Genomic DNA, 27,846 nt, shown 5'->3' with positions numbered 1-27,846 from the left:
TCCCTCTTTTCCACGCGCAAAACCAAGGTTGTTTTCCACTGGAGTTCTCCAAGCAGATCGCTGCGATTTCGGTTGCCATGGAGACCACGGTCTCCGCTAACTCTTCCGCGAAGTCTGCGATGCAGTACACGTCTCCAGGCTTCGCTGGAGGCGTGGATTGAGCAGGAAGCAGCAGGTCATCCCCTAACGAGGACAGGTGAACGCGAGCTTCGTTGTTTACCAGGGTGGCACAATGATACTTTTCCTGGGTGTCTGGGCTGACTGCGTCCTCGGCATCCTGGGATCGGCGTCGGCACTGGCCCACTGCCAGTGACCTTTCTGCTTGGAAAGAGGCTCTCCGTTCCTTCTCCCCATGCCTGGGTGTCTGATGAGAGCTTTCTGTATTCTCTGTCACTGTTCTCTTCAGATAAATTTCCTTGGGGGCTGTTTTAGCAGCCGAAGAGTTGGGCTGCCTGTGGCTACATTCAGACTGCAGCGTGAGGTTTTTGAAGAAACCCGGCCTCAAGCCGCCTTTGTGGTCTTGCTTTGGATGCATGTGGTCCCCAAGATCGTCAGTGACCAGGCTGGTGCTGTGCGCACTGCTGAGTGGACAGCAGCTGGAGCATTCAGTGGCTTTTGTCTGTGTTTGCCCAGCAGCCTGAGCAGGTGGCCGGACACCTCCCTCTGTCTCCTTGGAGAGGACCGTGGGGCGTTCCCCAAGTTGCACAATGTGGCTCATCTTCTTGAACGTGAAGCATATCACATTGAAGAGCAGCTGATTTGTACTTTCCATTAGGGTGTCCAGAACTTCTGCCGAATGCCTGCCGTCGGAGGGGTCGATGGTCTTGTTTTTCTGGTGAACTTCATCAATGGAATGCTTCAGGATGATGTTGGACAGAGTATGTGCCAGTTCACTCCTGAGGACATTTTCTGAGCATAGGGTCTGAGGCTTTGAAGCAGTTTCTATGATTCTCCTGTTCATGGATTGAATGAAGTCCCCGATGCTGCCGCAGGTGTTAGGCCTTGTCAAAACCCGAGCAGCCTCCTTGAGTAGCCCCTCCACAATGGCTTCCTTCCCCAGCTCCACGCCGCTCCCTGTTGTTAAACTATGAAGTGGTGGGGTTGCTTCAGAAGCTTCAGCTGCAGGTAAGAAGCCAGTTGGAGCCACAGGGCATGTCACCTCTTCTCTTTCACTCAGGCCGCAGACAGCAATGGCACTGGCCACCTGAGTCATGCCACACAAAGCAGAAGGAAAGGAATAATCGCTGATGGGAGGATCCTTGGCTCGGTGCGATGCCTGAGTTTGCAGTGCTGCACTGCCACCCAGTGGAAGGTTTGATACCAGGGCCTCTTGCTCCATTTTGAGTCTTTCTGTGGCCTGAGGACTAGAAATGGTTCCAATCACAGTGGCTGCACAAGCTAACGCTACTTCTAGAGCACTCTGGGGGTGTCTGCTGGAGTTCTCTGAGGTTTCTACAGGGACTTCTGGCTCAGGCCAGGAAGAGATGCCTGGGTCCAGCACGGTGTCACTGCCATCAGGACTCTGAACAATGACAATTTTGGGGAGCTCATTCCATGACCGAGAGACCACAGCATCTTTTGTGGAACAGCAACTGGGAAGCAGAGCACTTCCTCCAGACACACAGATCGCAGGTTCCTGAGGCAGCGTAGGCTGAGACTGAGATAACCTAATGAATGCGTCTTGCAGCACGGATTCTGCTAAATTAGTAGCATACTCGCCGGTAGTGACTTCTCCGTCTTGCACAGAAGGAAGAGCGTTCCTTGCATCTTCCTGGTCTCCTGGCTGCAGGTCACTGCTCTGCTCAGCGGCATTGTCAGATGCAGAAGGTACATCTTTAACCATCATGGAGAAATAAGCATCACTTGGAATATGCAGTGCCTGTGATTTTTCCACTTGACCTTTAAAATTTTCTGAATAATAAGATGTGGCTTGTCTCTCATTACCCACAGCTTCACCTTTCCCCTGCAAAGGCTTTGCCAAGGAGTCTAGACTCTGCAAGGCTGAGTTCTCTGCTGGGTTTTCAAGAGATCTTTCTGTTTTAATCCACGGTGTATGGTATTTGCCAATGTATTTGTCTTCCAAAGTATGAAGCAATGTCGCCTTGTAATTCCATTCCTCCTGGGCAGACTCCTTTGACTTTTTACTCTCCAAAACATTGGCTGAGATGTTTATATTTTCATAACCTAGTGCAGAGAAAATGAAAGCCAATCTTAACTTTTTGGATATCAGATTGTCACAAATTTAAAGTAATAATTACTTTCTAAAAACACCTTAAAGTATCAACTATTTTTTTTTCTTCCATTATAGCATTTTGAATATTTCTTTAAGGAAAGTGAACCTGAAAAGGCATTTGAATTTCATTATGAAATACCACCCAAGAAAATGGCTGTGAATGTGGGATATAGACACAACCCCTGGAGTGAGAGAGGTTGTTTGTGTAACTGAGGACTGGTCACTATTCTTCAGGGGAAAGCAACCCCAACAACTGCACCTTAGAGCTTCCCATTGGATACAGAGGGAGAATGTTAAGAGCAACCTAAGTAGTGGGACTTGTTGCAAAGATTTGCTCTAAAGTTTGCCTAGGACTTTGCCCGGGGACAGTAACAACATCTGGGGTATCCCTTTCTCTATGTCAAAACGCAGGAAGGAAGAACCCATTGTTCATTGAGCTCTGAACGTTTTAACACAATAACTAAGAAAATGACATGAAGGCTATGTTAACCAGTTTGATGGAAGTGTTTCGGATTGTGTGTAAAAACACCACACTGTACCCCAGAAGGTCATTAATGTACACAGTTACTGTTCAATTAAAAAAAATAGAAAAAAAAAAAGAGTGGAATAAACGAGCGCTAAGTGTTTTTCTGCATTATCTCCTTCTGTCCTCACAAAACTCCTTAGCTACAGGCAAGAGTATACTCCCCAAAACAGATAAGGAAACTGGAGCTTAGAAAGATTAGATAACTGCCCCAGGTCTCATAGCCTCACAGTAGCAATGCTGGTGTGCAAATCCAGGCTGGCCCAACTTGACGCTAAAATATGGCTTGTCTGGAAATCTCTGGGACTTAACTTTCCTCCCAGGGATAGCCTGCACTTCTTGGCAGACGAGAAGATTTTTCTATAAGGTGCACAGATTTCCTTCGGCATCCCTAAGGCATCTTTTGGGAGTCTGGATACGTCCAACCATTAAGTCAGCTAAGTGCACTTGTCAGCATCTTTACCAGCGTTCTCTTACCCTCCTTCCTTCCTTAAAATTTAGCAAGTTAACGGTTGTGATGTGTCAGCCAAAATGATGTGGCCCGAAACTTCCCCGAAATCTCACCCAGACAGTTTTGTATGGTGACTAATTTCGAGATGCACATTTGCTTTACTGTTCTCACCATTCCTGGATTCTTCTGCCTCGCTTTCCTCTTCCAAGTGCTCAGATGCGGTGAGAAAGTCTTCCTCGATTGAGGACAAGGAACAGTTTGTGTCATCCTCCAGTTTCAAGATGTTTGTTTCCAGGTGGAGCTGCCGCTCCTGCACCAGTTCCAGACCAATCAGAAATTTGTTGATTTCAAAAATGATGCAATTGGTACTATTTGGCCTGCTACCTCTTGCACATTGGACCAAGCAGATATCTGGCAGCCAAGGGCACTGAAAGCGAAGAGCAAAGGAGGCATTTAAGGAAAATAAAAGACTATTGCCTCTGATTATTTTCTGTCTACTGATGTCTCCTGTTAAAATCAGTGGGGACCTTTACAATATTTGAAATGTCTTCTGGGCTTGTATTGATGGATTTCTTGGAAAAACTTGAGTTGTTTGGGAACACAAGGTACCTAGGAAAGGGTTTGACTTAGGGGAAAATAGACCGGCTGTGTTACATATTTTAGTCTCCCTTGGTCAAAACAAAAATTGAGCTGGGAAAAGTTGAACAGGCAAGGAAGATTTGATTCAAGGCTATTGAAACAGTGAAGAGAGACCAGAACTGAGCTGGACCACAAATGCACTGGGACAAAAGGTAGTGGAGGGGATTTATGTAAAGAAACAGTAAACTTTTTGTACCTGCATGGTGGGAGGTAGTTTTACAATGTGGAGAGCAAAGTACCCAGAGAAATTAGGCTCCTGAATGCCCTCAGACACTGGGAGGCTGGGACATGATCTTTCTTGTTGATTATTTCAAGGAGACAGCCCTCTGGTCCCCGTTTTACACACATTCCTGTGTGTGAACCTGGCAAGAGGCTTTAAAAATTACTTACCTCTCAAAGGGGTGGGGGAAAAATAATTATATGTTTTCTAGGTTACATGTTCTAAGAAAAGTGAGGTCAGGTCTACAGGCAGGGGGAAGCCTCTCCCAGGCTTGGCAAAGCTGAGGGGAATATTAAAGCAGACTTGGTCACCTCTCTTGATTAAACTGAGTTCCAGTTTCCTAGATCAATATTTGTCTTTGCCTTGGTGGTATCCAGTAAGGCTTACACCGGTACTTCAGATACGTAGCAGGAGGTCAACCAACTACAGTTAAAGCTTATAATTTGTAGTGTCCATCTGAAGAAGCAGGGAACATGAAATTTAAATGAATCCACTGGAAGTGAACTAGTTGTCTCTAAAAGAATGACACACGGGAAGAGGGGTGATAAAGAGGTCCAAATGATTGAATGGTGTCCAGTTAGACTGTCAATTCTGTTCCATTCTAGGGTTACAGACCAGTTCCCTTCATTTTTATTACCCAGTTTTATTATTCATATTATTATTCACTAGAATAGTAATATGAAAGTTTTAATAATTCTAGGAGAGACAATCATAAAATGACAAATTCAATCTTTCTCCCAGGGGTTTAGGAATCCACAGGGGCTGGGAAATAGAATTCACCTGTGGGCATTTATGGGCTTAGGTCTGAATGTCAAGGAAAGTGGTCCACAGCCTTACTTTTCAGAGTGTGGGTGCAGACTGGCAGCTTAGCTATCGCCTGGGAGCTTGTTAGAAAATATAACTCAGGCCTCAGTAGAGATCTACCAAGTCAGAGTCTGCATTCTCCAGGAATCTCTTGGAGAGTCCCACATGCATTAACATTTGAGAAGCATTGGGCTATAGCTTTTGTCGAATTCACCTAGGGTTTCTGATCCCCCAAATGGTGAGGAATTGTTGTTGTAGGGTAAATCGTAGTTGGCTCAATGAATTATCTTTCCACCGAATCAAGATATTTACACACTGAACTGAAACTTATCAGATATTTTCTGAGTGTTTATTACATGCAAAGTATGCAGGGAGGTGCGAGCATGAATCAAACAACTGCCCCAGGGAGCTGTGCACAATATACTCCCAGTGGGCCAGGTACGAGTAAAAATAATTATAAAGTTGAACAATATGAAGTTGCCATGTACACAGGTCAAAATAGGTGCATAGTGGCTATTTCACATCATTCAAATTAAATGTATAACAAAGGTAAAATGTGGTAGCAAAGAAATATTAAGCAAAATAAAGATGGATTTTGAGAAAGAATTTTATCACATGTGCAATGTTACACTGCTATGGTATTCTTGGGGGAAAAACAACTTTTTTTTCTTTTCAAGACAGAGTCTCACTCTGTCACCCTGGCTAGAGTGTTGTGGCATCCTAGCTCACAGTAACTTCAAATTCTTGGGCTTGAGTGATCCCCTTGCCTCCCACCACCAGGACCAGCTGGTTTTTCTATATTTTTAGTAGAGACAGGGTTGCGCTCTTGCTCAGGTTGGTCTTGAACTCTTGAGCTCCTGCAAGCCACCTGCCTCGGGGCCTTGGCCTCCCACAGTGCTAGGATTATAGGAGTGAGCCGTCACACCTGGCCTAAAAGTATTTTCTTAATAATCTTGAAAGTAAATAAATATCCTGGGAAGGTCAATCCAACACAGCCTCTATGATAATGGTGGACATCATCATTTTGGTTTTTTACAGCAGATTATTGAGTGCTTTACATGCCTTGCTGCCTCCAGGGTGACAGCATTTCCGTGGGGCTGCAGGTGCTTTTACTCTTTCACAGATGAGAAAACAGGCATAGAAATGCTGACCAGCCTTTTCAAGGTCACGCAAGTATAAAGAGAAAGAGCTAGTTCTGCAGTTTAGGTTTGTTGGACTCTAATTTCTGTGTTCTTTCCAATGTTCCCCATGGCCTTCAAGCCCAAACAATAAATATCTGGTGTCTACAAATGGTAGCTGCAGTTTGAAAAGGATAAATGGCTACAGCTGGGCCTTCTAAAAGTTACGTAGTAACAATATGTCTTCATCTCGTAGGAAAAACAGCCATAGGAATAGACTTCATTGTTGTATGTAAAAAGCGTCTCAGAAAAATTTGCTTCTGTAGGAAAATAACTGATTTTACTTGTATTTTCCACGCCATATTTTATTTAACTATTGGCTGTTGCAATTTTTTTTCTTAAGGTTTTTAAGAATCTACCCTAGGTCTCTATTAAAGATGGTTTGACGAATGGAAAGGTAAGTGACTCACTTCATTTGTTGCTCACTGGTATACACTCACAGGTCTTTGACACATGTATCTGGATGGTTGTGAATGTGTGTGTATATATATTTAATGAGGTTCCAAGATAACTGTCCAGAAAAGCATCTGTCCAACCTGTTTACTAATGCATCTCCAGCACCAGCACAAATGCTTAGCACTTAGTAGGTACATAATAAATACTTGTTGCATGAATGAACGCATAAATGAATGAGGGATTCTATAAATATTTTCTAACATTTTGTCAATTTCATTAATTGTAAGATACCATAGCAACATAATAAAAGTGATGGAGTAATTTGCTGGGGTAAAAAGACTAAGAAATAAATAAACAACAACAGCAACAAAAAAACTGCTCACAGACAACAAAACTTCTCAGGAAGAAGAAAAGGCAAACTTTCTCCATTGTTCCTGCAACATTATTGTACATTTCTTGCCTGTAGGAACCTTGCCCGTTCATAACTGGGTGATTCTTCCTCCTGTTCTTAGTACTTCACTCTGATTCCTTATTTTGCTTTGGGCAACTTTCTTCTCTTTTCTAGTTCAACCTTCCTTCAGTATTTTGGATATGAAAAGAAAATACTTTGTATATAAATTGTCCTTTGTACTTTTCAAGGTACTTTAGTATTATTTTATTAAATTATTAGCCTTTAAGAATGGAGAAAGGTATTTTTTAAAATCTCCATTTTACAGAATAGGAAATTAAAGTTAAAGGAAGTAAAGTAAGGTGTCATCTGGACTACTGAAAATTTTAGAGTAATTGACAAAAACCTTCTCTGGTGTTGTCATTTCCTAGGTTAAAGGCACTGAGTGGCTTGTTCGTTCTTTTCCTCACAAGGTCTCTGGGAACATGAACTTGCCCTTGTGAATAATGTGAATAATTCTTTCTCACTTGATTAACCCTGCTCAAGTTGCTTCTGTCAATCTCTCTCTCCTTACTGTGGATTAACAGAGAACCGACTTCAATGGGGCACACAGCCAAATAGAAAATCCCCCTAAACAAGTAAGTAGTGAATGTGATTGGCTAGGACAGGGTTCAGCATTGAAGTGCTGCCCCTATATGGCTGGACCTATTAAGTTGGGTGGGTGTGGCACCAACAAAATGATTTAGGGGCTCTGGGAGATTGCAGAAGTAGAGGTGGTATCTAGGATGTGATGAGGACCTGGGATAAAGAAGTATGAAATGTTTGAGTGCTCATAGGCAATTCTTGATAGCTTTTAGATAGAAAAGGTATGCAGAGTTTTGGATACTCTTTTAATGGAAGATCTTCAACGTGTCTTTGGCAATTTGATTCTTCTAATCCCAGTGAACATCAGTGTTGCTTTTGTGACTGGCTCATTTGTCCTGTGGGGACTGTTTTCAGAGCACTCACAGTCTAAGTGGTTCACACACAGTTAATTCACCTCCACTTGAGGAGGCTGTCATGTGACTCAGGCCTGGCCAATCAGAACAAAGCATTCCTAAGGCCATGATGATAGGATCCGAAATGTGCATGTGACATATGAGAGCCAATGGGGCACCAGGAGACTTCAGCTGAGAGCTATTGGGAAGGAATTTTGCTTTTTCTCAACTTGACCCCCAAAAGAATTTTGCCTCCCTTGTGGGAAGAACTTGTTTGATAATGGGACCGGTGGAAAGAAAGCAGGAAAGAGGCTATAAGAAAATCCATGCCATAATGACGTGACATTGCCCAGGTCCCTGAATCTCATCCACTCACTGGAGTTCTTTATTTACCTGACACAGTGCATTCTCTTGGTGCTTAAGCCAATTTCCTGTCGTGTTTAATTAATAATCCTAACCAGGATTAATCAGAGTCTAGTAAGGTCATCACAAGGTCAGGTCCAATTAATGTCAGTACCAATTTTCATAGAGGTATTGAAAGAAAGCTGGGATTTCCCAGTAATATCTATATTTCCCAAATGTTAAGAAAAGTGCTCTGTAAAACATAAACACTTTAAAATAACTCTGTTAGTTTTATAAAGAAAATGGAAATAAAATCTTCACTTTCTTCTCTACTTCAAAGGCAAAATTTACAATTTGTTGAGAAATCACAAATTACTTAGGATTTATGTAAAATTTATAATACACACACCTTGTTGGTAGCTACCAAGTCAGGGAGATCTGATTACCTAGAAATAAAGCCTCCTCATATATTAATTGGTTTGTCACATTGTTTTAAAAATCATTAGTATAAATCTAGAAATTTTGAGCTAAAGCATTTTCTCTAAAACAGGACTTTTCAGGGGGAAATGCCATTTCCATTTTATTTTTTTTCAAGTATTGGGTGTGGAATATTTACACTGCCTCCACATTAGTAACAAAAACTAAAGTTTGTTTTAGACAAAATGCTTTTTACCTGTTTCATATAATTCTTCAAAGTAATCCCGTAAAGTAAACTTTGGGCAAAGCAAGGCTCAGAAAGATCCAGAGTCTCTGGCTTCAAGTCCAAGATAGCATCTATTCTGTTTGGTTGTTTCTCTGGCTAGCATGATTCCTTGCTTTATTCCTCTGGCTAGCAGTGGAATCCTTGCTTTATTAATGAAAATTGTTAAACTAAATTTCAGATATTTGCTCAGGCCAAGGGCCAAGAAACATTCTATGTCTTCTGCTGTGTTTTAGTAGGGAAGGAGCAAAGGTTCTGACTTCTAGTAAAAAAGTTTTTACTCAGGCTTCTGTATCTGGAGTTTCATTTGTTATATTGATGAACAAAAACCTTTTAACTGGTGTCATAAAAGCTTAACACCAGGGAGCAGCAGCAGAGAAAATAAAAACAAAGGTTTCAATATTATTTCTGGTCACCATGGTTTTGCCTAACATAGACGAAATTTAGAGCCATTTTTAGTATTTTTTTTCAGAAACCTAAACTTCTCACTAAAGAAAAATACTATTAGAATGATGTATTGATTAGCAAATTGTAACAGGCTGTGTGTGAATCTTCACAAAACATCTGGCATGAAATACTGGATGACCTTCTGGGCTTTTTGAGATTTTAAAGGCTTGAAGGATAAATGAAGACTTTAAAAACTGATAGGAAAACTAAAACCCAAGGAAGGACAACGTAGTAGAAAACTGTAGGGGGCGCCAAGAGCCAGATGACTTCTGAGCAAGATGATCTGCAGCTGAGGGGTGGACCCTCAGGCCATTCCTCCGAGGGTGCTCCTTGTGGAGAAAGAGCCCGAGAGCCTTCAGCTCATAGTCATTTGTCAATTACTCCCCTCACCTGTGTTATACAGTCTCAATAAAAGGCTGGTGCGGCGGTTGCTCCTGGCTACCCTGCTAGCCCGCCTCCTACACGCTTGTACTTCTAATCTGTGTCACGCCTGGTTCCTTCTTGCTGTGATTGAGATCAGGGCCACAGGGGCCCAAGGGGTTGCGACATTTTGGCATAGCAGGCAGGATACAGCAGGATACAACAGGACAGAACAGGACATCAGGGACATGGACCAAAGGGGACACTTGGAAGTAAAGTGAAGCCTTTTGTAGACAGCCGGAGGAAGTCCAAAGTGAAACTCTGCTCAGGGCAAGTGGGACCTTTGGCCAATCTAGAAGCTAGGGAACCTAGTTAAGTCGGGCCCGAGACCTGGCCAGTCCTGGGACCTGACAAGCAGTGGCAGGAGTAGGCTGTGACAGAAAACAGATGTCCATCATTTCAATCTGATTTTAATCTGGAGCTGTTATATATCACTATAATATATTTTATGTATACTTTTCTTGTAAATTGATTAAATGAGTTTACCTACATTTCTTCAAATAATGTTATAGTACCTTATGCAATAGGAATAAACATTGCATTGAATGATAATAGTATTTTAGCGTCTACTTCATTTTAAAGAACATTTCTTTTTTTCTGTGAATTTTATTGTTTGAATTCAGGACATTTCCTTTCCAGCTTTGGGGCTGCCATTCTGTATTCACTAACTTAGTTAATCAGGCATCCACTAAGGGAAAAATAACATCCTGAAAGATGACACTGTGAGATTCTGAGATCACATGATATGAATTAGAATTTTGCTACTGTTAAAAAAAGAGAAGACTATCCTGTTTTCTTTTTTTTGTCATTCAGTAGATTTGCAGAAAACCAAGCTAGATAACCAACACCTAGTGACTCCAGCAGCATGCCCCCTCGAGAAGATAATAGAATTTATGAGTTGGTGTAAGGAAAGCTCTGCCAAACCCTGAGTGGCAGTATTAGGAGAAATACAAATAAAGACTGTTCTTGAATAGAAAACTATTGTTGATTCTGAGGCTACAGGAGCTTATGTGTAGCATCTGTTTGGGGTTCCTACTGATTTGTGCTGAGCTAACTATAGATAACTTATCATTAATTAATGGCTTCTCAAGAGCTCATATTTCTTACCTGTGAAACTTCAAAATCTTCTTGGAGATTACCCGATGCTAATCCACTTAGGAGGACAATTTCATTTTCTTTTGGCTGTTGGACATTCATGGAGTTGATAAGTTTTGGAAGATCTGGTGAAACGTTGACCAATTTCTGTAGGGCAGGAATCTCTATTAGTTTAGGTGATTTCTTTTCGCTTCCAAAATACCACACCAAAGCTACTGGCAAAAAATTATTTACTCACAACTCTTCATAGTTCATTTACTCATAACTTGCATAATCTACTACGATTGTTACTGGAAGAAATTTTGTAAAATTACATCATAAGAATTTAGATTGGAATAGGAGATTTAAGCTTTCAAAACTGCTCACTTATAATTTTCTAAAGTAAATATTTAGTAATTACTATTATACCCTATCTATAAATAGCACTTTGGAAAAAATTTTTCCTCTTAAGACCTTGAATAAGATAATTATCTACTAACAATCTTCTGTTCTAATAAAGTCACAATGATAATAAAATTATGTCCAGAATCAATTTTGCTCTGATGATACACTAAGCACTGGGTAAACACTGTGTGTGTTAAGTCTTATCTACATTCATTCCTCACAAAAACCCTACATAGACTAGGTACCATTATCACATTCATTTTACATGTCAGCAGCCAAAGATACAATTGTTTATGTAGCTAAATCAGTGCCAAAGTGTTTTCTCTTAGGCACAGCAGAAGATTGTCTCAAATCGCTCAAGAAGACTCTTCAAGCACGCTGCTCTCAGATGCCAAGTGGCTTCAGCCCTCCCTGCTCTCTCTTTGATGAACTCCACATCATAATTCTATCAGATGAAGTTGCATGTGAATTTCTGTTGAAAATCTCTTTGTAATACCCAACGATGCTCTTTGAAGCTTGGTGAGAATGTGTAATGGGTAATCAGTGTAGGCAGCTGGGTGTGAGAAGTTTCAGGTACGACATAGTCAATATAGGAGCAACTGAGTAATTGCAGGTCCACTGTTCTGATACCAAGAGGCAGATGGTGCGCTCTCCACCATGGAGGGTATCACACCGACAGGTGAGCTGCACCATCATCAGCGTTGGGCATGGAATCACAATCAGATCACAATCAGATCATACCACTGAGTTCTTCCCATTGTATTAGCAGGACTGAGTACACCTTTAAGTCCTTGCATGTTGTCAAGGATTTATATAACAAGGTCCTCAAGACCTTAGATGCACTTGGGAAATTTACCCACTCAAAGAGTTCAAGGCCTAGATGAGTGCAAGGTTAAAGATAAAACATTTGATGAAAGCAGCAGGAAGATACCAATCTGAGAGACAAAGGGAAAGCCTGGCTGCCATCAAGCTGGCTCTGGAGAAATCTTAGAAAATCAACTCAGACAGGTGTTTGAGAGTACAGAGGAAGGGAAGAGCAAAAAATAACCAAAAAACCCAAAAAACCAAAAAACCACTCTGAAGCACTGGGGGCTAAGAGAAAGTGTGCCAGGTTGGACAGCGCAGCCTACACGGAAAAGCAAGCTTCACAAATGTAAGAAGAATGCAATTCGCAGGAAGGTCGAAGAGAAGGGGCCAGGGAAACGGGCTATGACGGAACCATCTACACAAGTCTCCTACCAAAGGAGCATGGATAAGGGGAATCACGCTGCCCAGCCTGGGACGCGCGAGTCCCGGGTTACCTGCTGCAGGTGCTCCGTGCTGCTTTCATCCTTGTTCACATCCAGGTTCACAAAGCAGACCTGGGAAAGAGGGTACAACAGTCAAATATGGGAAAAACCTGGGTCCTTTTAGAAGAAAGCAAGCAGGAATCAGTTTGTGGCAAATGATTCGAGAGTCCTACACATTTTAGATAGTTTGGCGAAGAAACAGTCATTTCGCTTTCGTGCTTTTACATAGATCTCCACCCCCCTGCCCAGCTTCCCAACAGTCCCAGCACAATTGTCCTCTTCATTTCATGGCCTAACACCCCCTCCTCCCCCAAAACAACTCTTGGTATATTAGAGCCGATATAATGTAACAAATCTTCAGGCTTCTGAGGCCTGGCCTTGGGCAGGGGGCGGGGGGACAAACTGGCAATGCTCTAAGCCTCTGTTTATAACGGCAATCAACATTTCCCTCCATTTCTCTTTCTCTTCTTCTCACTTCCTGCTCCCTTCCTCTGCCCACTTTTAATACAGCACATAGTTAATGGATTTCTCTTTGCCCCATTGTTTTAGCTCATTTAACTTATTTAACCTTGTTATATAATTTGCCTCCTTTTATTTTTTTTTGAGACAGAGTCTCACTATGTCGCACTGGCTAGAGTGTCATGGCATCACAGCTCACAGCAACCTCCAACTCTTGGGTTTACGTGATTCTCTTGCCTCAGCCTCCCACGCAGCTGGGACGGCAGGCGCCCACCACAATGCCTGGCTATTTTTTTGTTGCAGTTGTCCTTGTTGTTTAGGAGGCCCCGACTGGCTGGAACCGGCCAGCTGCAGTGTATGTGGCCAGTGCCCTCCTCACTGAGCTATAGGCAGGGAGCCTACTTTGCCTCTTTGTTAAGATACCCTTTAAATAAATGTCTGAATAAGTCAGTCCATAAACAATAGCTACAGTATCAAGTAATAATTTTGAACAACAATGAAAGAAGTGCATACAGTCATGGGCCACATAAAGATTTTTGGTCAATAGTGAGCCACATAGGATCATTTTCCTACGATCATAAGACTGAAATTGTGCTATACCTATTTTACATGTAAATACATCTAGATATACATATGCTTGCCATTGTATCACAGTGATCTCCTGTGTTTAGTAACATGCCGTACAGGTTTGTAGGAGCAGTAAGGCTGTGCCATGTAGCCCCAGAGGGGTGCAATAGGCTGTCCATCTAGGTTTGTGTAAATAAAAATACACCATGTGACGTCTGTGTAAGGATAAAATTACCCAAAGGTACAGTTCTCAGAATACATCACCCTGTTGCTGAATGACTCCGAACTGTAATTTAAGTCCCAAATGCATTACACAGATAGAAAACTGCTATGGCCATTCCAGTGGAGTTACAGAGAAGAAAACTTAGGAGAAAATTACAAAGAAGTGAGCTACGTTCTTGAAAGATAAAAAGGCTTCTGCTGGGTAGGGAATGGGTCAGATAGCATGAGTGATACTTCAAGGTGAGAAAGTGCAACCTTGTGGCGGGAAATATGGAGTGAGGCAATCTCGTTCTCCAAGGCTGGAGAAGGGGAAGGAGTAGAAATAAGGTCTGATTAGAGTTGCATTAGGGAGATACTGTGAATGAGGGTTTATCTAAATTTTTGCTAAAAATCATTCAAATCTTTTATTTCTAACTAATTGATTTGATCATACCAACCTGAGAACATTATCTAGAATTTAGTTAGATGTTTGGGCTTATTAGATGTCTGTAAATAAATGGTGTTTTCTGATTTCAGGTATCATTTGGGGTCATGGTTTCTCATAGTCCATCTTTTTAATTTTTTGAGGTTAAAAAACATGATTGAAAATTGGGAAAGGTTTTAAATACTAAAATTGTTTATGCATCGCTGAAGTGTAAGATCAGTAATATTTTCTTCCCAAATACTGGGAGGTTTTCTCAAGTGTCATGGGCTCACAGGATAATCCTGGGATGTGGCATCGGCTTGTTAAGAATAACTCAGCCTGAGGGAGAGGAAAGTGCGTGAGAGGGACCACATTGCCATTCTCAGGCTCTTTTCCTCTGCATTAATAAAATGTGACTGTAGGGAGGGTCTGGACAGGTGGCCCTTTGCAGACAGTGCAAATAAAACATACATAGTGGATGGAGCTCAGAAGCGGTTCCTGGTCTAGAGCAGTCTGAGAATATTCATGCAATAATTGAAACTCTGCCCTTGGAAAATGAGTTCAATATCCATTGGTACTGAGGGACTTTTTAATAACATGCAGCTAGGACGGCAGTTATTGAATTGATGAAATGACTTGCCATTCACCTTAAAGAAAGTCCCATTACCTTGCCCCTGGGCATCAGGAAGCCATTATTATTCTGCATCACAGTGGGAGAGGGCAAAGCAGGGGCCAGAGACCACAGAAAGGCATCCATCAGAGTGGTCGGCCTGTCCTCCAATATTTTCTCCCCTTCTCTGAGGAGGAACTCACTTTTCTTACATCCTGGGCTATCTGAGCAAGAATATGAAGATTTTTGGAGGCCTGATGTGCACAGAATTTGGAGGGACCTTCTTTTCTTTTCTTTTATTTTTGTATTAAATCATAACAGTGTACATTAATACTATCATGGGGTACAGTGTACTGTTTCTGTATATAATTTGAAGTACTTTCATCCTATGCTTAACATAGCCTTCATGCCTTTTTCTTATTGTGTTAAGACATTTATATTCTGCATTTAGAGAGAGTCACACGTATCCTTATAGGATGAACCATAGGTGTGATCCCACCAATCACCCTCCCTCCACCCACCCTCCCCCTTCTCCTCCCCTCTTTAAGGAAAGGAATGACAAAATTAAAAATTCTATAAAATGAATTAAACATGAGTTAAAAGGAATATTTGTTTATTTAGAATGAAAACAGAAATCACAGCAAAACTCAAATTTAAAAAGGCCAACAAATACCAGGAACACAAAAACTTCCAGGAAAATGACAGTTTCATCAACTGTCCAATATGCTTCTATAATACTTATTTTTTTATATTTTTGGCTATTTACTCTTTGATTACCTATTCATATGAGAGCAGTTTAACAATATCATTTTCTCTAGAGAAACTAGAAGCATAAGCCTGACTTTCTTTAATATTGTGATTGGACTTTTTCAACTTTCAATTCTTTGTTGATAATATCTAATATATTTTTCAGCTCATTATCAAATTCAGGGGAAAACTCTATAACTTATTTCAGCCATGAGTTGTTATAGGCAAAGTCACTTTTCTATAGTACTATTATAGTTTTGTACTCTACAGATGTATGAACTTGGATTGATTCTCTTTTGTGTGATTCCCATAATAAATCATGCGTGGTGCTTTTATAATTTCCAGTGCTGTGTTATCAAATGAATGCTTCCAGGAGAGAACTTCTGGTTAACTAGGCATCAGTTAGAACCCACTCTTGTATTTAAGTCTTACGTGTCTGATGACTGGAAGAATTTTACATGGGCTAAATTCCAGCATGCAAATCTTTTCTCTCCACTACCTACATATTTTTGGTATTGGAAACTGTATGACGTATAAGATGATATCCCTGATCTGAGAGCTTTGTGTCACAATGTCTGATTGCGTTGCCACTCTCAGTGGTAGAGTATTCCTGTAAGTCATTCCCACATGTCAGTGGCCAGCACTCACTTGACTATATGTGAAAGTGACCTGCAGTCATATAGATACATCTCATGTATGCACAACTGGCCTCAGTTCCCTTGGAGCCTGATCCCAGAAAAGCCTACGGTCACGCCAATGACTCTCAACCAGAGGGGAGAGAAGATGTATTAGGAGTCTAAATGGAAAGATGCAGTTGTGGTTAAAATATCTTCCTGGAATTTTTCAATTTTTACAAAAACATACAACCTGTGAATACATTGCTAGGACCTGTCCCTGGGCCTTGCGAGGGGGCCTGTGGAACTTAAGAACCCTGAAACCTAAGCCTTGACAGTATTGTAGTAAATCTGCTTCTGGTGAAATAGTCCGGGTGGTCCCATTGCTCTTAGTGAATTCTCAGTCTCTGTGACCTTGGGCTGTTTACTCGAGATTTAGACATTCGGTAACGCTGAACTCCAGTAGAGGGTATATACAGGACAGGAGTAGGGGTAGGCTAGGAGGTTTCGATGAGGAGACTGAGTTTCCTGTGCCTCCCACGTGTGTGGTCTTGGTGCTACGTGGCAAGAAGACAAATAACACAAGGCATTGCTCTTGCCCTTAGGGAGTTACGATCTGTCCGGGGGCGGGACGTATCTCTACAAAACCAACAGACATTATGAGCTGTGTACCGGATAAGGGAGCTGGGAGAACAGGGTTCATGATATGTGCCATCCCAGGGAAGTCTGGATTTCAGGTGAGCTTGGAGGTGCGGTGGCACATTACGCCTGTAATCCTAGCATTCTTGGAGGCTGAGCTGGGTGGATCCTTTGACTTTAGGAGTTTGAGATTAGCTTGAGCAAGAGCGAGACTCCCCATCTCTACTAAACAGAAAAAATTAGCTGAGCATTATAGACAGTGACTATAATCCCAGCTACTCAGGAGGCTGAGGCAGGGGGATGACTTGGGCTCAGGAGGTTGAGCTTGTTATGAGTGAAGCTAACACCGGCCACTCTCTTCTGTATAATAGAGTGAGACTCTGTCTCTACAAAAAAAAAAAATTAAAAGGAAAGGAAAAAAAGGAAAAAGGGGCAAATTGCACTAAAAATGAGTGGGTGACTCTTTCCCCATCAGCACCCGTTGATCAGTGACCTGGGAAGAGGTGCTGTGTTAAGTAGAGATGAGGAGAAGGAGAGGATGGAGGCAGTGAAGTTGGAGCGAGAGTTCCTGAAGCTCTCCAGAGTGAGGGCAAAGCTGGCTGGCAGAACCCCTTCCTCTCGCTCAGTGAACACCCTGGGGTCATTCTGTAGACTTTTATCTACTGACAACAAGAGTTGAATGAAGGCGGAATTTAGAATTTCACGATACTCTGTGTGCATGATGGTGGACAGAGGACTATGAGTTGGAATTAGATCTGTCCCTCCTTACAAGTGAGGCTACTCCAATATCAGAAGTTATGAAGGAAATTTATGGTCATGGAAAGTCAAAATAAAGGGGTTATATTTTGAGTGGCATGTTAGGGTGAGTGTCATTAAAATTCAAAGTGGGGAGAGTCAGCATTATGATTTTATGAGCTAGAGAGAGTCCTGCGATTGGGGGTGGGAGGCCGCAGCTGTGCCACACACACAACAGCTGATGGAGAAGGAAGCAAAACTGCTGTGTGGCCTCCTCCCCTGGGTCTGGAGTGATGCTGCTGAGTTATCTGGGAAATGCCTCAGTGAGCTAATTGAAACATGCCCGTGACCCCGAGAAGGATTTATGGTTTAAGGCATGTGTGTTTATGTGATCACCTTTCTTGTTGAACATGCAAGTCGTCCACCTTCTTTCATCCTTGACAAGTTAGCTCAGGAGGGCAGGCCGCGTTCCTCACTGTATCCTCAGGGCTTAACGTGCTGCCTGGCATGGGACATGCTCAGTACGTTCTTGTTGGTTGATACACGGGAATGAATGAAGTGGAAGCACTGCCTCAGATGACAGGTGTGTGAGAGAGGTACACATGTAATAACTACTTCCCTTATTTGTGTGATGAATTTCAATGTAGTCAGTAAACAAAATTTTATTCCAATAAAGATATATGGGAATATAGGAAGAAGATATAGGATAATTAACTGGGCTAATAATCCAGCTATTGGCTGCTATTTAAAGTACTTAGTTTGGCTTCTTTTTCTTGCAAAGAAAGATTGCTAAAAAACAGAGAAAGATAAAATGTTGAGAACCACAAATGGTAATAAAGACACACGAAAGGTGTTAACATTTTTCTTAGAACAGACACTCCTTTGTCTTCACGTAAAATAACATTTTATCCGAGTCTGCACACATCCCTGTTTAGATCATCTGCAGACAGACTCAGCTAAGGCAGACGGCAACACATCACCCAGGAGAACGCGAAATACTTCTCTCGCTTAACAAAGCTAATTTTGTGGTCGTACTCTAACTTTTATAGTCAAATGCCGCTCTTCTATCATTATTATGGTTTTAAAATGAAATAGAGTGGGAATAAATACCACCGAGAAAATGACGTCTCCTAATGATTTAGACTTCTACATAATCTAATAAGATAGTCTTCAACACTGTTTATAGATAGCAAAAACTTAAATGTCTACAGGCAAAACGGTGGTTTCTCTGTTGAGTTGGGGGTATTTAGTCAAGCAGTCTCTGTCATTTATAACTCTTTTCATAAATGGGATTTCATGTAGACATTTGTAAACACAAAATTTTACTGTGAAATTTTATTAGCTAGTGACATAAAGTGTTATTTTTGTGAAAAACTAACGTGAGAAAGAGATTGATGTTAAAAACCTTGTAAAACAAGACAGAATAGAATAAGTTTTAGGTGGAATATAATTCCTAGCAACTTTTGTGAGGTAACCATATTTGATAAATAGCTTTATTTGGATAAAAATGAAGTCAGACAAAAATAGTACTATTATGTCAGATAAAGTTTGACTTCTTGAAAACGTACAAAAATCTATGATGACGATTATCAGCATCAAGCTCATATCACATGTAGGCAGTTTTATTAATATGTTTGCATGTGTTAATTTTAGCCAACAACTTAGGCTATTCTGAGAGTCCAATGGAGCTATCAAAAAATAATATTGTATTGTCCACCCACAGAGAGCAAACCAGCGTGCAGGCACTCAGATGACAGCAGGGCTTTCAGCCTAGAACGTGAGAACTTTGACTTCCTTTGCTGTGAATTTTTTTTCTCCTGAAGTCAGCTACAACTTTTTAAGGAAATCATTCTTATAGAGATCCTGTTTAGACAGTATTAACCAAAAGCATGATGTCAAGTTGCCTTTAAAATCTAGTCGCTTGAACGTGGGGTATGATCAAATATACACTTATAGTTTTTCTTAGAAGAAACTGATTCCTTCTTCCCGCAGCTTCTAACAATGCAGCCATCTGGCCGTGTGGGATACGACAGGATCTCTTAATTTGGTGGTATCAAAATGCTGATCCACAAAGCTTCCAAAGAAAAAACTGTTTCCTTTCTTCCTCAACCAAAAGACTTCTGTTAGATTCAGGACTCTGGACCAAAATAATCTTATAAAGAATATGGCATTTTCCCCTGATTAGTCCTTTAGGCTGATGACGGCGAAATGTCCTTTCATCAGCGCTGCTCTGCTACCTGGCTGCAGACCTTCCAGAACACGCTTGACCTCTTGAGAAAATGCTGCATTTGTTTCTAGTTTTTGCTTTGAAGTGATTGCAGCAAACACATCAAATGAAATTTAAACTTTTATAATATTTACATTTGAGACTGTCAAGCTTCTCTGCTCTTTTTTATTGTTAGTATTTAAAAAAAATTCTTTGGAATGCTATGTTTTTTGTTTGGTAGTTATGCAGGCAGTGTGTGATGACAGAAACAGGAAAGGTATAGAAATTTTCAAAAGATGAGAGATCTTTGAACATCTATTCAGCCAATTTTATTGGTAGCATGATAATAAATTAAAAAAATAGTATGCTATTCAAGATTTGTTTTGCAGCAAAAAATTTAAAATGTTTGTTGCCTGAAAAGGCATTTCTTTTGTAATAAGAGGATATACTCGTATGTAATGTCTGATGTACATTCCCCAGATAAATAACACATGATATGTATTTTAGATTTCCATGATAAAGATTTGTTACGATCAAGTGTTTCCTTCTTCCAAGGAGGTCCTCAGGAGTTATTTGGACTAGATGAAAACCTGAAACTCAATAGACCAACATGTTTCTATCATTTGTATGTTTGGGAAGACGTTCTCTGAGTTACAGAAACATAAAATGGTAATAGAAAATTACCATATTTTAAATACTTATTTAACAATACCACAAGACGTTTTCCTACCTGATTTTTTAGGAGTAGCCTCTTTCACCAGCCTCCAGCATTTTTCCTGCCATGGCTGTTCCCTCTGTCTACCAGTCGCCAATTATTTGTTGAATTCCACTATCTGCCAACAGTACACTGATCACATGAAGGCCTGTTCTCTAAGTTTAAGGCAGACCCGCTAGACACCCGCTCTGCAATCAACATAATTTTTCACCTCCAAGGGCCTTCCGGAAGGTAAATCCAGGATTTTCCAAGTATTTGTTCATGAGAAGACAGTTCTGCATTTTCTGCTGCTTTATAATCACTAAAAGAGATATAATCTTGGCAGAGAGTAGTTCTACAACAAGTATTTGCTGAATGAGTTGGACGGTGATGGTGGAGTTGAGGGACTGGCCTTGGAAGGAGCTCCCACACTGTTTCGGGGAAAGGAGGAGAATGGTAGCCAAGTCCAGTGGCTTGTCAGTTGTCAGGTGACTCGTTGGGAGTCTTAAGGACTCTGTAAGGACAACCATAAGGACTGCTCTAATTTCCTTAAAGGACGAGAAGAAAATGGAGGTGGAAATGAAAGTGCCCAGACTGGGAGGGAGAAGAAAAAAAGAAAAGAAAACAAAACAAACAAAACACCTAAGCCAATAAACAAAGGAGACTCACACAAGGCATAACATTCTGATGGCTCCCTACTGGAATGAACTATATTCAAAGTCTGAAGACTAAGTTTAAACTTCTGTTTTACTTCAAACTGGGTTTATGACTTAAGGGGCCAGTTAACCTGCCTGCACAGCACACAGAAATCATTCGGGCAGAACTCTTACCCTTGCATGTTTCTGGGCTTTATACCAGAGCTATGCAATCAGACAATCCAAATCTCCTGGGGCCTGGGGATATTTATTCATATATTGATTAATTATTTCTATTATTATGTATTTGTTTTTTAAAGATAACTTTACTGAGATGTTATTTCCACACCATATGACAAATCCATTTAAAGTGTGTAGCTGAATGGCTTTTAACACATTCACCGTTTCCAAAAGAAGCTGTATCCATTACCAGCCACTCTCTATTTCTCCCCCAAATATCTTCTCCCCACTCCTAGGCAACTATAATTCTACCTTACATCTCTGTAGATTTGTCTGTTCTGGACATTTCATATAAATAGAATCATACTATATATAGCTTTTATGTGACAGAGATAGAATATCTATAAAGTACAGCTATTTCTGAGCATGTAAAATAACTAAAATTTGTCTCTTGAACTGTAACTACTTTTTCTGCCATCTAAATTCTATTTATTTGGAATAAATATTTCAGATTAATTACATAAATATTATTTGCTGAAAGACACTAAATAACTTTTTTTATTACTTACATGTAAGTACAGAATGTTACTTTGTTTTTCCAGGCAATGGATCATTTAATGAGGAAATGACTTTCCTATTATTTCCACAGGCGTTTCCAACTTAATTTGTCAAACACACACCAGTGTTGTGCATTTTGATTATTGACTGTAGAAGACACGAAATGGGTATCCAACTACTTATATGGAAGTATAAAAAGTTATGAATTACAACAGAAATTTAGACACGTTAAAAACATCAGCCCTGGCCAGGCACAGTGGCTCATGTCTATAACCTAGCACTCTGAGAGGCCGAGGCAGGTGGATTGCCTGAGCTCGGGCGTTCAAGACCAGCCTGAGCATGAGCAAGACCCTGTCTATACTAAAAACAGGAAAACTAGCCAGGTGTTATGGTAGGCTCCTATAGTTCCAGCTTTGGGGGAGCTGAGGCAAGAGGATTGCTCAAGCCTAAGAATTTGAGGTTGCTGTGAGCTATGACACCATGCATTCTACCTAGGGTGACACAGTAAGACTCTGTCTCAAAAAAACAAACAAAACCCCCCATCATTCCTTCCTTAATACTTATTATTTATTAAATTTCCAAATATGAATAGTGAATGCTGTTCAAGGAAACTCATAGAGCTGGAGACAACAAATTCCTTTATTATTAAGAGAAAAAAAATACTGGATCAGAATGGGTAAATGTCAACTTTTATGTGCATACTGGCCACTTGAATCCGATGTAGAATTTCAATTTCTCCACATAATATGTGAAAGGATGTATGGGTTAGCTTTGTCATAAATGTTTTAAAAGACAATGCACTTTTCATTGATGTTGAAAAGCTAGTCAGTTGATTGACAAAAACCTTCCTCAGGTATAATGAGACATCCTATCTTTGATGATGATTAAGAAAAAAATGTTATAGACACAATAAACTGAATAAAAATATTACATTTTGAAATTGTGTAGAATTTTGTGTTTTAACGCTTCCACTAAACTTCCATTAAAGGTTATGTCTTTTTCACCTTTAGAATGTCATAACCCCCCAGTGGTTGCTCTGTTCCTCTTCTTACAGTCCTATAGGTTTACACAAAGAAAATGTAAAAAGACAAAAAAAAAAATTTAAGAAAGAAAGGAAAGTCGTATTTGTAGTCTGAATAGCTCTATTATTTCAGAGTAGATGAAGGGCAGTATAAACAATGACAATCACTAGGAATAAATGATAGTGAGCATAATTTTATCACGCAAAAAAGTTTATCTGCTACACATCTAACTTGCATAGCTCATGTTTTTGACAATCAAACTAGTAAATAACTCCACACTTCATCTCTCCTGGAAACCTTGTGCACTCTGTGCATCTTTAATAATTAAATGATGCTGCAATTCCATTAGTATAAGTAAAATGTATGAAAAATAAAAACTTGAAAGCAACTGCTGAAAGAGTATCTTGGGTAATTCTACACAGAGAAGTGAAGTCAGATGTTGAGGACTTGGACTTCACATCTAGCAAAGGGAGGAAATGTACTCTTTTTGTGATTAGAACTAACCACGTTGATCATCTATTGGTAAAAGGCATCAGGAAGTGGTTCTTTGTTCCTCTGGGAATCTGAGAACCACTCAGTTTGGCCTGTTTTAGGGTTGTATATGAACCCATTAGCCCAAGGCAAGCATCTGGATTATGGTTTTTACACAGAAGGTGCCAAAACAATGTGTATGCATTTTAAGAAAGGAAAAAAAAAGCTGTATTAAAATTGTAATACTCAAGTCACATTTGACTACTGCAATTATAAGAGGTGTTCACATGACTTGTATCGATCTTTTATTACTGGTACATATCAAGTATTACAATTTTATTTAATACAGTTTTTTCCTTTCTTAAAATAAGTATACATTGTTTTGACACCCTCTGTAGACTGGATTAACAGCACTTGTTAGAGACTCATTAATTTAGATTTTCTAACATACTTGCAAATGTTTAGAAGAACCTTCTTTTTAAAATAAATGATGATTAAATGGAATTCTGAGGTCTGTAGTTTCCACATCATGAGTAAATTGACAAAACAATTAGAGAAAAACAAAACAAAATATGACAGGGAACATCTATTATAGGGAAAAGGCTAAAAATTAATCTTTCTCATTTATTTCCTTAGACAATAATTCTAATTACTAAAATATAACATGGAGGACATTATGCCAGGTGAATTAAGCCAGATATAGTGGGATAAATACTGCATCATGTCACTTGTGTGAATTAAGCCAGATATGGTGGGACAAATACTGCATCATGTCACTTGTGTGAATTAAGCCAGATATGGCGGGACAAATACTGCATCATGTCACTTGTATCTTCACTCTACAGAAGCAGAGAGTAGAACTGGGATTGCTAGAGCCTGGGGGGAGGGGGAAATTAGGAAATGATAGTCAAAGGGCACAAACTTCCAGTTTGAAGATGAATAAATTCTGGAGGTCTAACACACAACATGGTGACCATAGTTAAAAGTACCGTATTGTTAACATGAAGTTCCTAAGAGAACTGAATTTTAATGTCCTGATCACCCTTCTCCCAGACCAATGGAAATTAGGTGGTGATGGATATATTAATGAATTTGACTATAGTAGTCAGTACACAGGTACACTCATATCAAATTATTATGTTGTATGCCTTGCACATATACAATTTATATTTGTCCATTTAGTATTTTTCAATAATTCAAAATTTTTAAATATCTGTATTTTGGAAGACTTTCTGTGTGGCAAATACTATAGAGTGTTCTTTGTCTCTATTGGTAAATATGATGTACATCCTGACTGCTGATATTTTTGTCTACTTTACTCCCTTAAACTTCATTTGAACAATGACTTTTGAAAAAATGGCCTTCCTGATGCAGGGGGTAGTTTAAGTTAGCTCAGATCGTTAACACATCACGGCAAATAAATATATCACATTTACACTCAGGTTGTGGAATCAAGTGTTCAAAAGGGCCATTCAGAAGCCTGACAGACATTTTTATATTCTCCAACTCTACCAAATGTTGTCAGCCACAGGGCAGGGAGCTGTCTTTTGCTTTTGTAAAGTTTCTTATTTCAGTATTTCTCACTTTACTCACTGAAGTGTCCATTAATCTGACCTCATCCTTTACAAAAACAAAAAAGAAGAAGAATTCTTTGTAATACCAGTATATTTTTCTGTCTGAGATTTAAAATTCCAGGTTGCAACTGAAGGACACTGTGAACTATCTATCCACAGCCTTCAGAAAAGGCTCAGAAAGAACCCCCTCTTTGTGCAGGGAGAGACAACCCTGGGCAAGGCCAACCCAACGGTGGAAGTTCTTTCTTTTGTCATTCTCAGACCTCATCGGCATTCCGCATCTGTTGCCAGCCAACACTTCCCCACTTAAAAAGAGAGCAAAATATAGCATAAAAAGTATTCTTGGGCTTCAAATAGCTCTTGCCAAATACATTTTTATTTCACTATGAGTATAAGAATAAGATAACAAACAAAAGTGTAATAATGCTCCAGAATGCAAGTGTGAATATGTACAGGAAAGCGTGTTTCCAGTATTTTGTATTTTAATATAGAATCACAGAATTTTAGAACAAGAAGTGCCTTAAAATTCATCTGCTGCCACTCTCATTTTATCTGCAAAGGAACTAAATTCCAAATAAGTTAAACTAAATATGCCAGATCTTACAGCTACTTTATTCATGAATTTGTCCATTCATTTATTCAATTGCTTATTTGTTTAAAGAATAAAGGCAGCCCCTCCATGGTCATTGAACAGATGCTGGCATGTGGTGACGGCTTCCCTTACAGTGTGCTGGACTGACCAGTCTAGTTATTTGCTGATCTGAAGGTAGAAATCAGACCCCTGTAGAAGACACAGTGAGTGCTGCAACAGAGGCCCAAATTAAAATTATACTGAAATATATATTCATACAGAAGAAAATGGGACATAGAGATTTAGAAAGACCAGATAGGGTTGTGAAAAATTAACCTAGGATGCAAAGTGGAAAGTTAAGGTATGTTGGAAGAGAAAGGTGGTAGGGGAGGATTCCATTCTCTTGATAGGATTCTATAGTTTATGTCCTAAGTACTAGGGAGTAATTTCTTTCTAAAGAAAACAGAGAGGAGATAAAAGCTATATATTATTTTTGTCTAATTGTCAACTAGGGTTGGAAAGGAATTTCCAAGCCCCATGTAATCTACTTTGATTACCTTTAATTCCATGCCACAAAAATGGAGAGTCTACCCCAAAATTAAGATCAGACTGCAGGGTTCAACCCTGATGTGAAACTCAGTGACTTTGGTTTGTACAGAAAAAAAAAACCACTCACTCTAAGATATGGAGTTTGGTAGATTATCTAAATACCTTTTGGAGAAAGGACGGGTGGGGTTGAGGAGTGTCTAGCTATTTGCTATCTTCCCCGTGCTCTTCATTCTCCTCCTTCCACCTTATCCCCACACCTACTCCATTCAGTGGAAACACCTCATCCCTCTCCCCCTCTTTCTCTCTTTTCTTCCCCCTCCCCCCAACTTGAGTTAACATGAGTTTTTGTCTTATGTGGGGATGCATTAGATCATCTACCAACTGCATATTAGTATTGAGTACATTGTATAATTGCTTTTCCATTCTTGTGATACTTTACTAGGAAGAATGTTGAAAAATCATTGTTTAAAAGAATAAGTCCTATTTTTATTTCATGAATATACTACTTTTCTAATCTCTATGATATCAAACACTCCAGGTATTTATTTGTTTGTAGAGGGATTACTTTTGTACCCTGTATCTTTTTCTGTTTCTTTTGAGTCTTTCTGCTCCACTTTATTGCTATCTTTTATGTTAAACCTTCCCCCCTCCCCAAATATCTGTCTTTTGTTAGACATTTGTGTTTAGGAGTGATGAATAGATTGGAAGCCCCTGAATGGTGCTCGTTCAGTAGTGGGTTTCTCTGTAAGTTGATTGGAGGAGATGCAGCCATACTTATGAAAGACTCCTCACTATCAATATGGATAATATATTTACCTATTCAGGTTTCTATAACAAAACATCACAGATTAGGTACCTTAAACAAGAGAAATTTGTTTTGTCTTTATTGTGGAGCCTGTAAGTCCTAGATCAAAGTGTCTGATCATTTGATTCCTGCTGAGAGCTTCTTTTTGACCATCTGAGGCCACCTTCTCACTGTGTCATCATGTGCTGGAGAGACAGCTCAGACAGTGTCTCTTCTTTTTACTTGTTTTTATGAGGACATAGCCCTATAAAATTAGAGTCCTACCCTTCTAGTGCATTTAACCTTTGAAACCTCTTTAAAGGGTCTATCTCCAATATAGTCTCATTGAAAACTGAGGGTTTCAATACACTAATTTTGCAGAAATACATTCAGTCTAGAACAAATAGGTTATAGTCCTTGAAATCTATTTCTCCATACATAAATCCTTCAATTTATTGCTTGGGACATGGGTGTTAAAAATCTGGCTACCACCATTTTGGATCTTGGAGGTAGAAGGGGTCTTATGTGCATGGATTTTCACTTAAACTCATTTTTCAGTACTGTATTTATCCTCTCCCTTTCTCCGGAGCCTGACTAATGTCATCTTTAGTTCCACTGATTTACTAAAAAAGTGTGGGTTGAATGCCTAGTATGTACCGTCTACTGTGTTAGATAATAGGGGTGCAGCAATGGACAAAAACCTTTTGCTGAGATGGTGGCCTCTAGGATCAGAGAGAGAGTTGAGAGTTCTAATTCTTCCTGTATTGATTTATAATAAACACCCCCATCTTTCAATCTCCTGCTTAATTTCCTTCACTATGTTTGATACTTCATTTTAAATTATCCATAACTTCCTGGATTTTGAGATGTGAATTGGTTTGGCACTCCCTACTGAAGTTTTTTAGTATTCAGTATTCTTAGCTCTGGTGCACAATCTGTTTGATTTTCATTTTCTGAAAAATTGACAACTCTCATCTATACTTCCATTTCCTTTGTCCTTTTGGTTCTAATTTAAGTGTGATTTCAAAGTGGAACAGAAAAATTCACATATTTAATCATCTGTACTTAATGGAATACCCCAATTTTTCCCATCAAAGACAAGATTTCTTCAGAGTGAAAT

The 27,846-nt window shown here is 39.9% G+C and overlaps 1 protein-coding gene across 1 annotated transcript in view; it reads right to left on the bottom strand.

Annotated features, from left to right (window-relative positions):
- Positions 1-27,846, bottom strand: part of SPHKAP (SPHK1 interactor, AKAP domain containing) — a 149,432-nt gene that overhangs the window by 22,908 nt on the left and 98,678 nt on the right. Inside the window, exons 4-7 of the mRNA XM_012802109.2 lie at positions 12,499-12,558; positions 10,826-10,960; positions 3,379-3,634; positions 6-2,184 (exon numbers count right to left, since the gene is read on the bottom strand). Of these exons, the coding sequence (XP_012657563.2) occupies positions 6-2,184; positions 3,379-3,634; positions 10,826-10,960; positions 12,499-12,558 (2,630 nt within the window). The remainder of the gene's footprint in view (positions 1-5; positions 2,185-3,378; positions 3,635-10,825; positions 10,961-12,498; positions 12,559-27,846) is intronic.

The sequence above is a fragment of the Otolemur garnettii genome, unplaced genomic scaffold (assembly GCF_000181295.1).
Source record: "Otolemur garnettii isolate 467f Iridium unplaced genomic scaffold, OtoGar3 scaffold00013, whole genome shotgun sequence".
Lineage (NCBI taxonomy): Eukaryota > Metazoa > Chordata > Mammalia > Primates > Galagidae > Otolemur > Otolemur garnettii.
The sequence above is the reverse complement of the archived record's forward strand: the minus strand, read 5'-3'. Positions and strand labels throughout refer to the sequence as shown.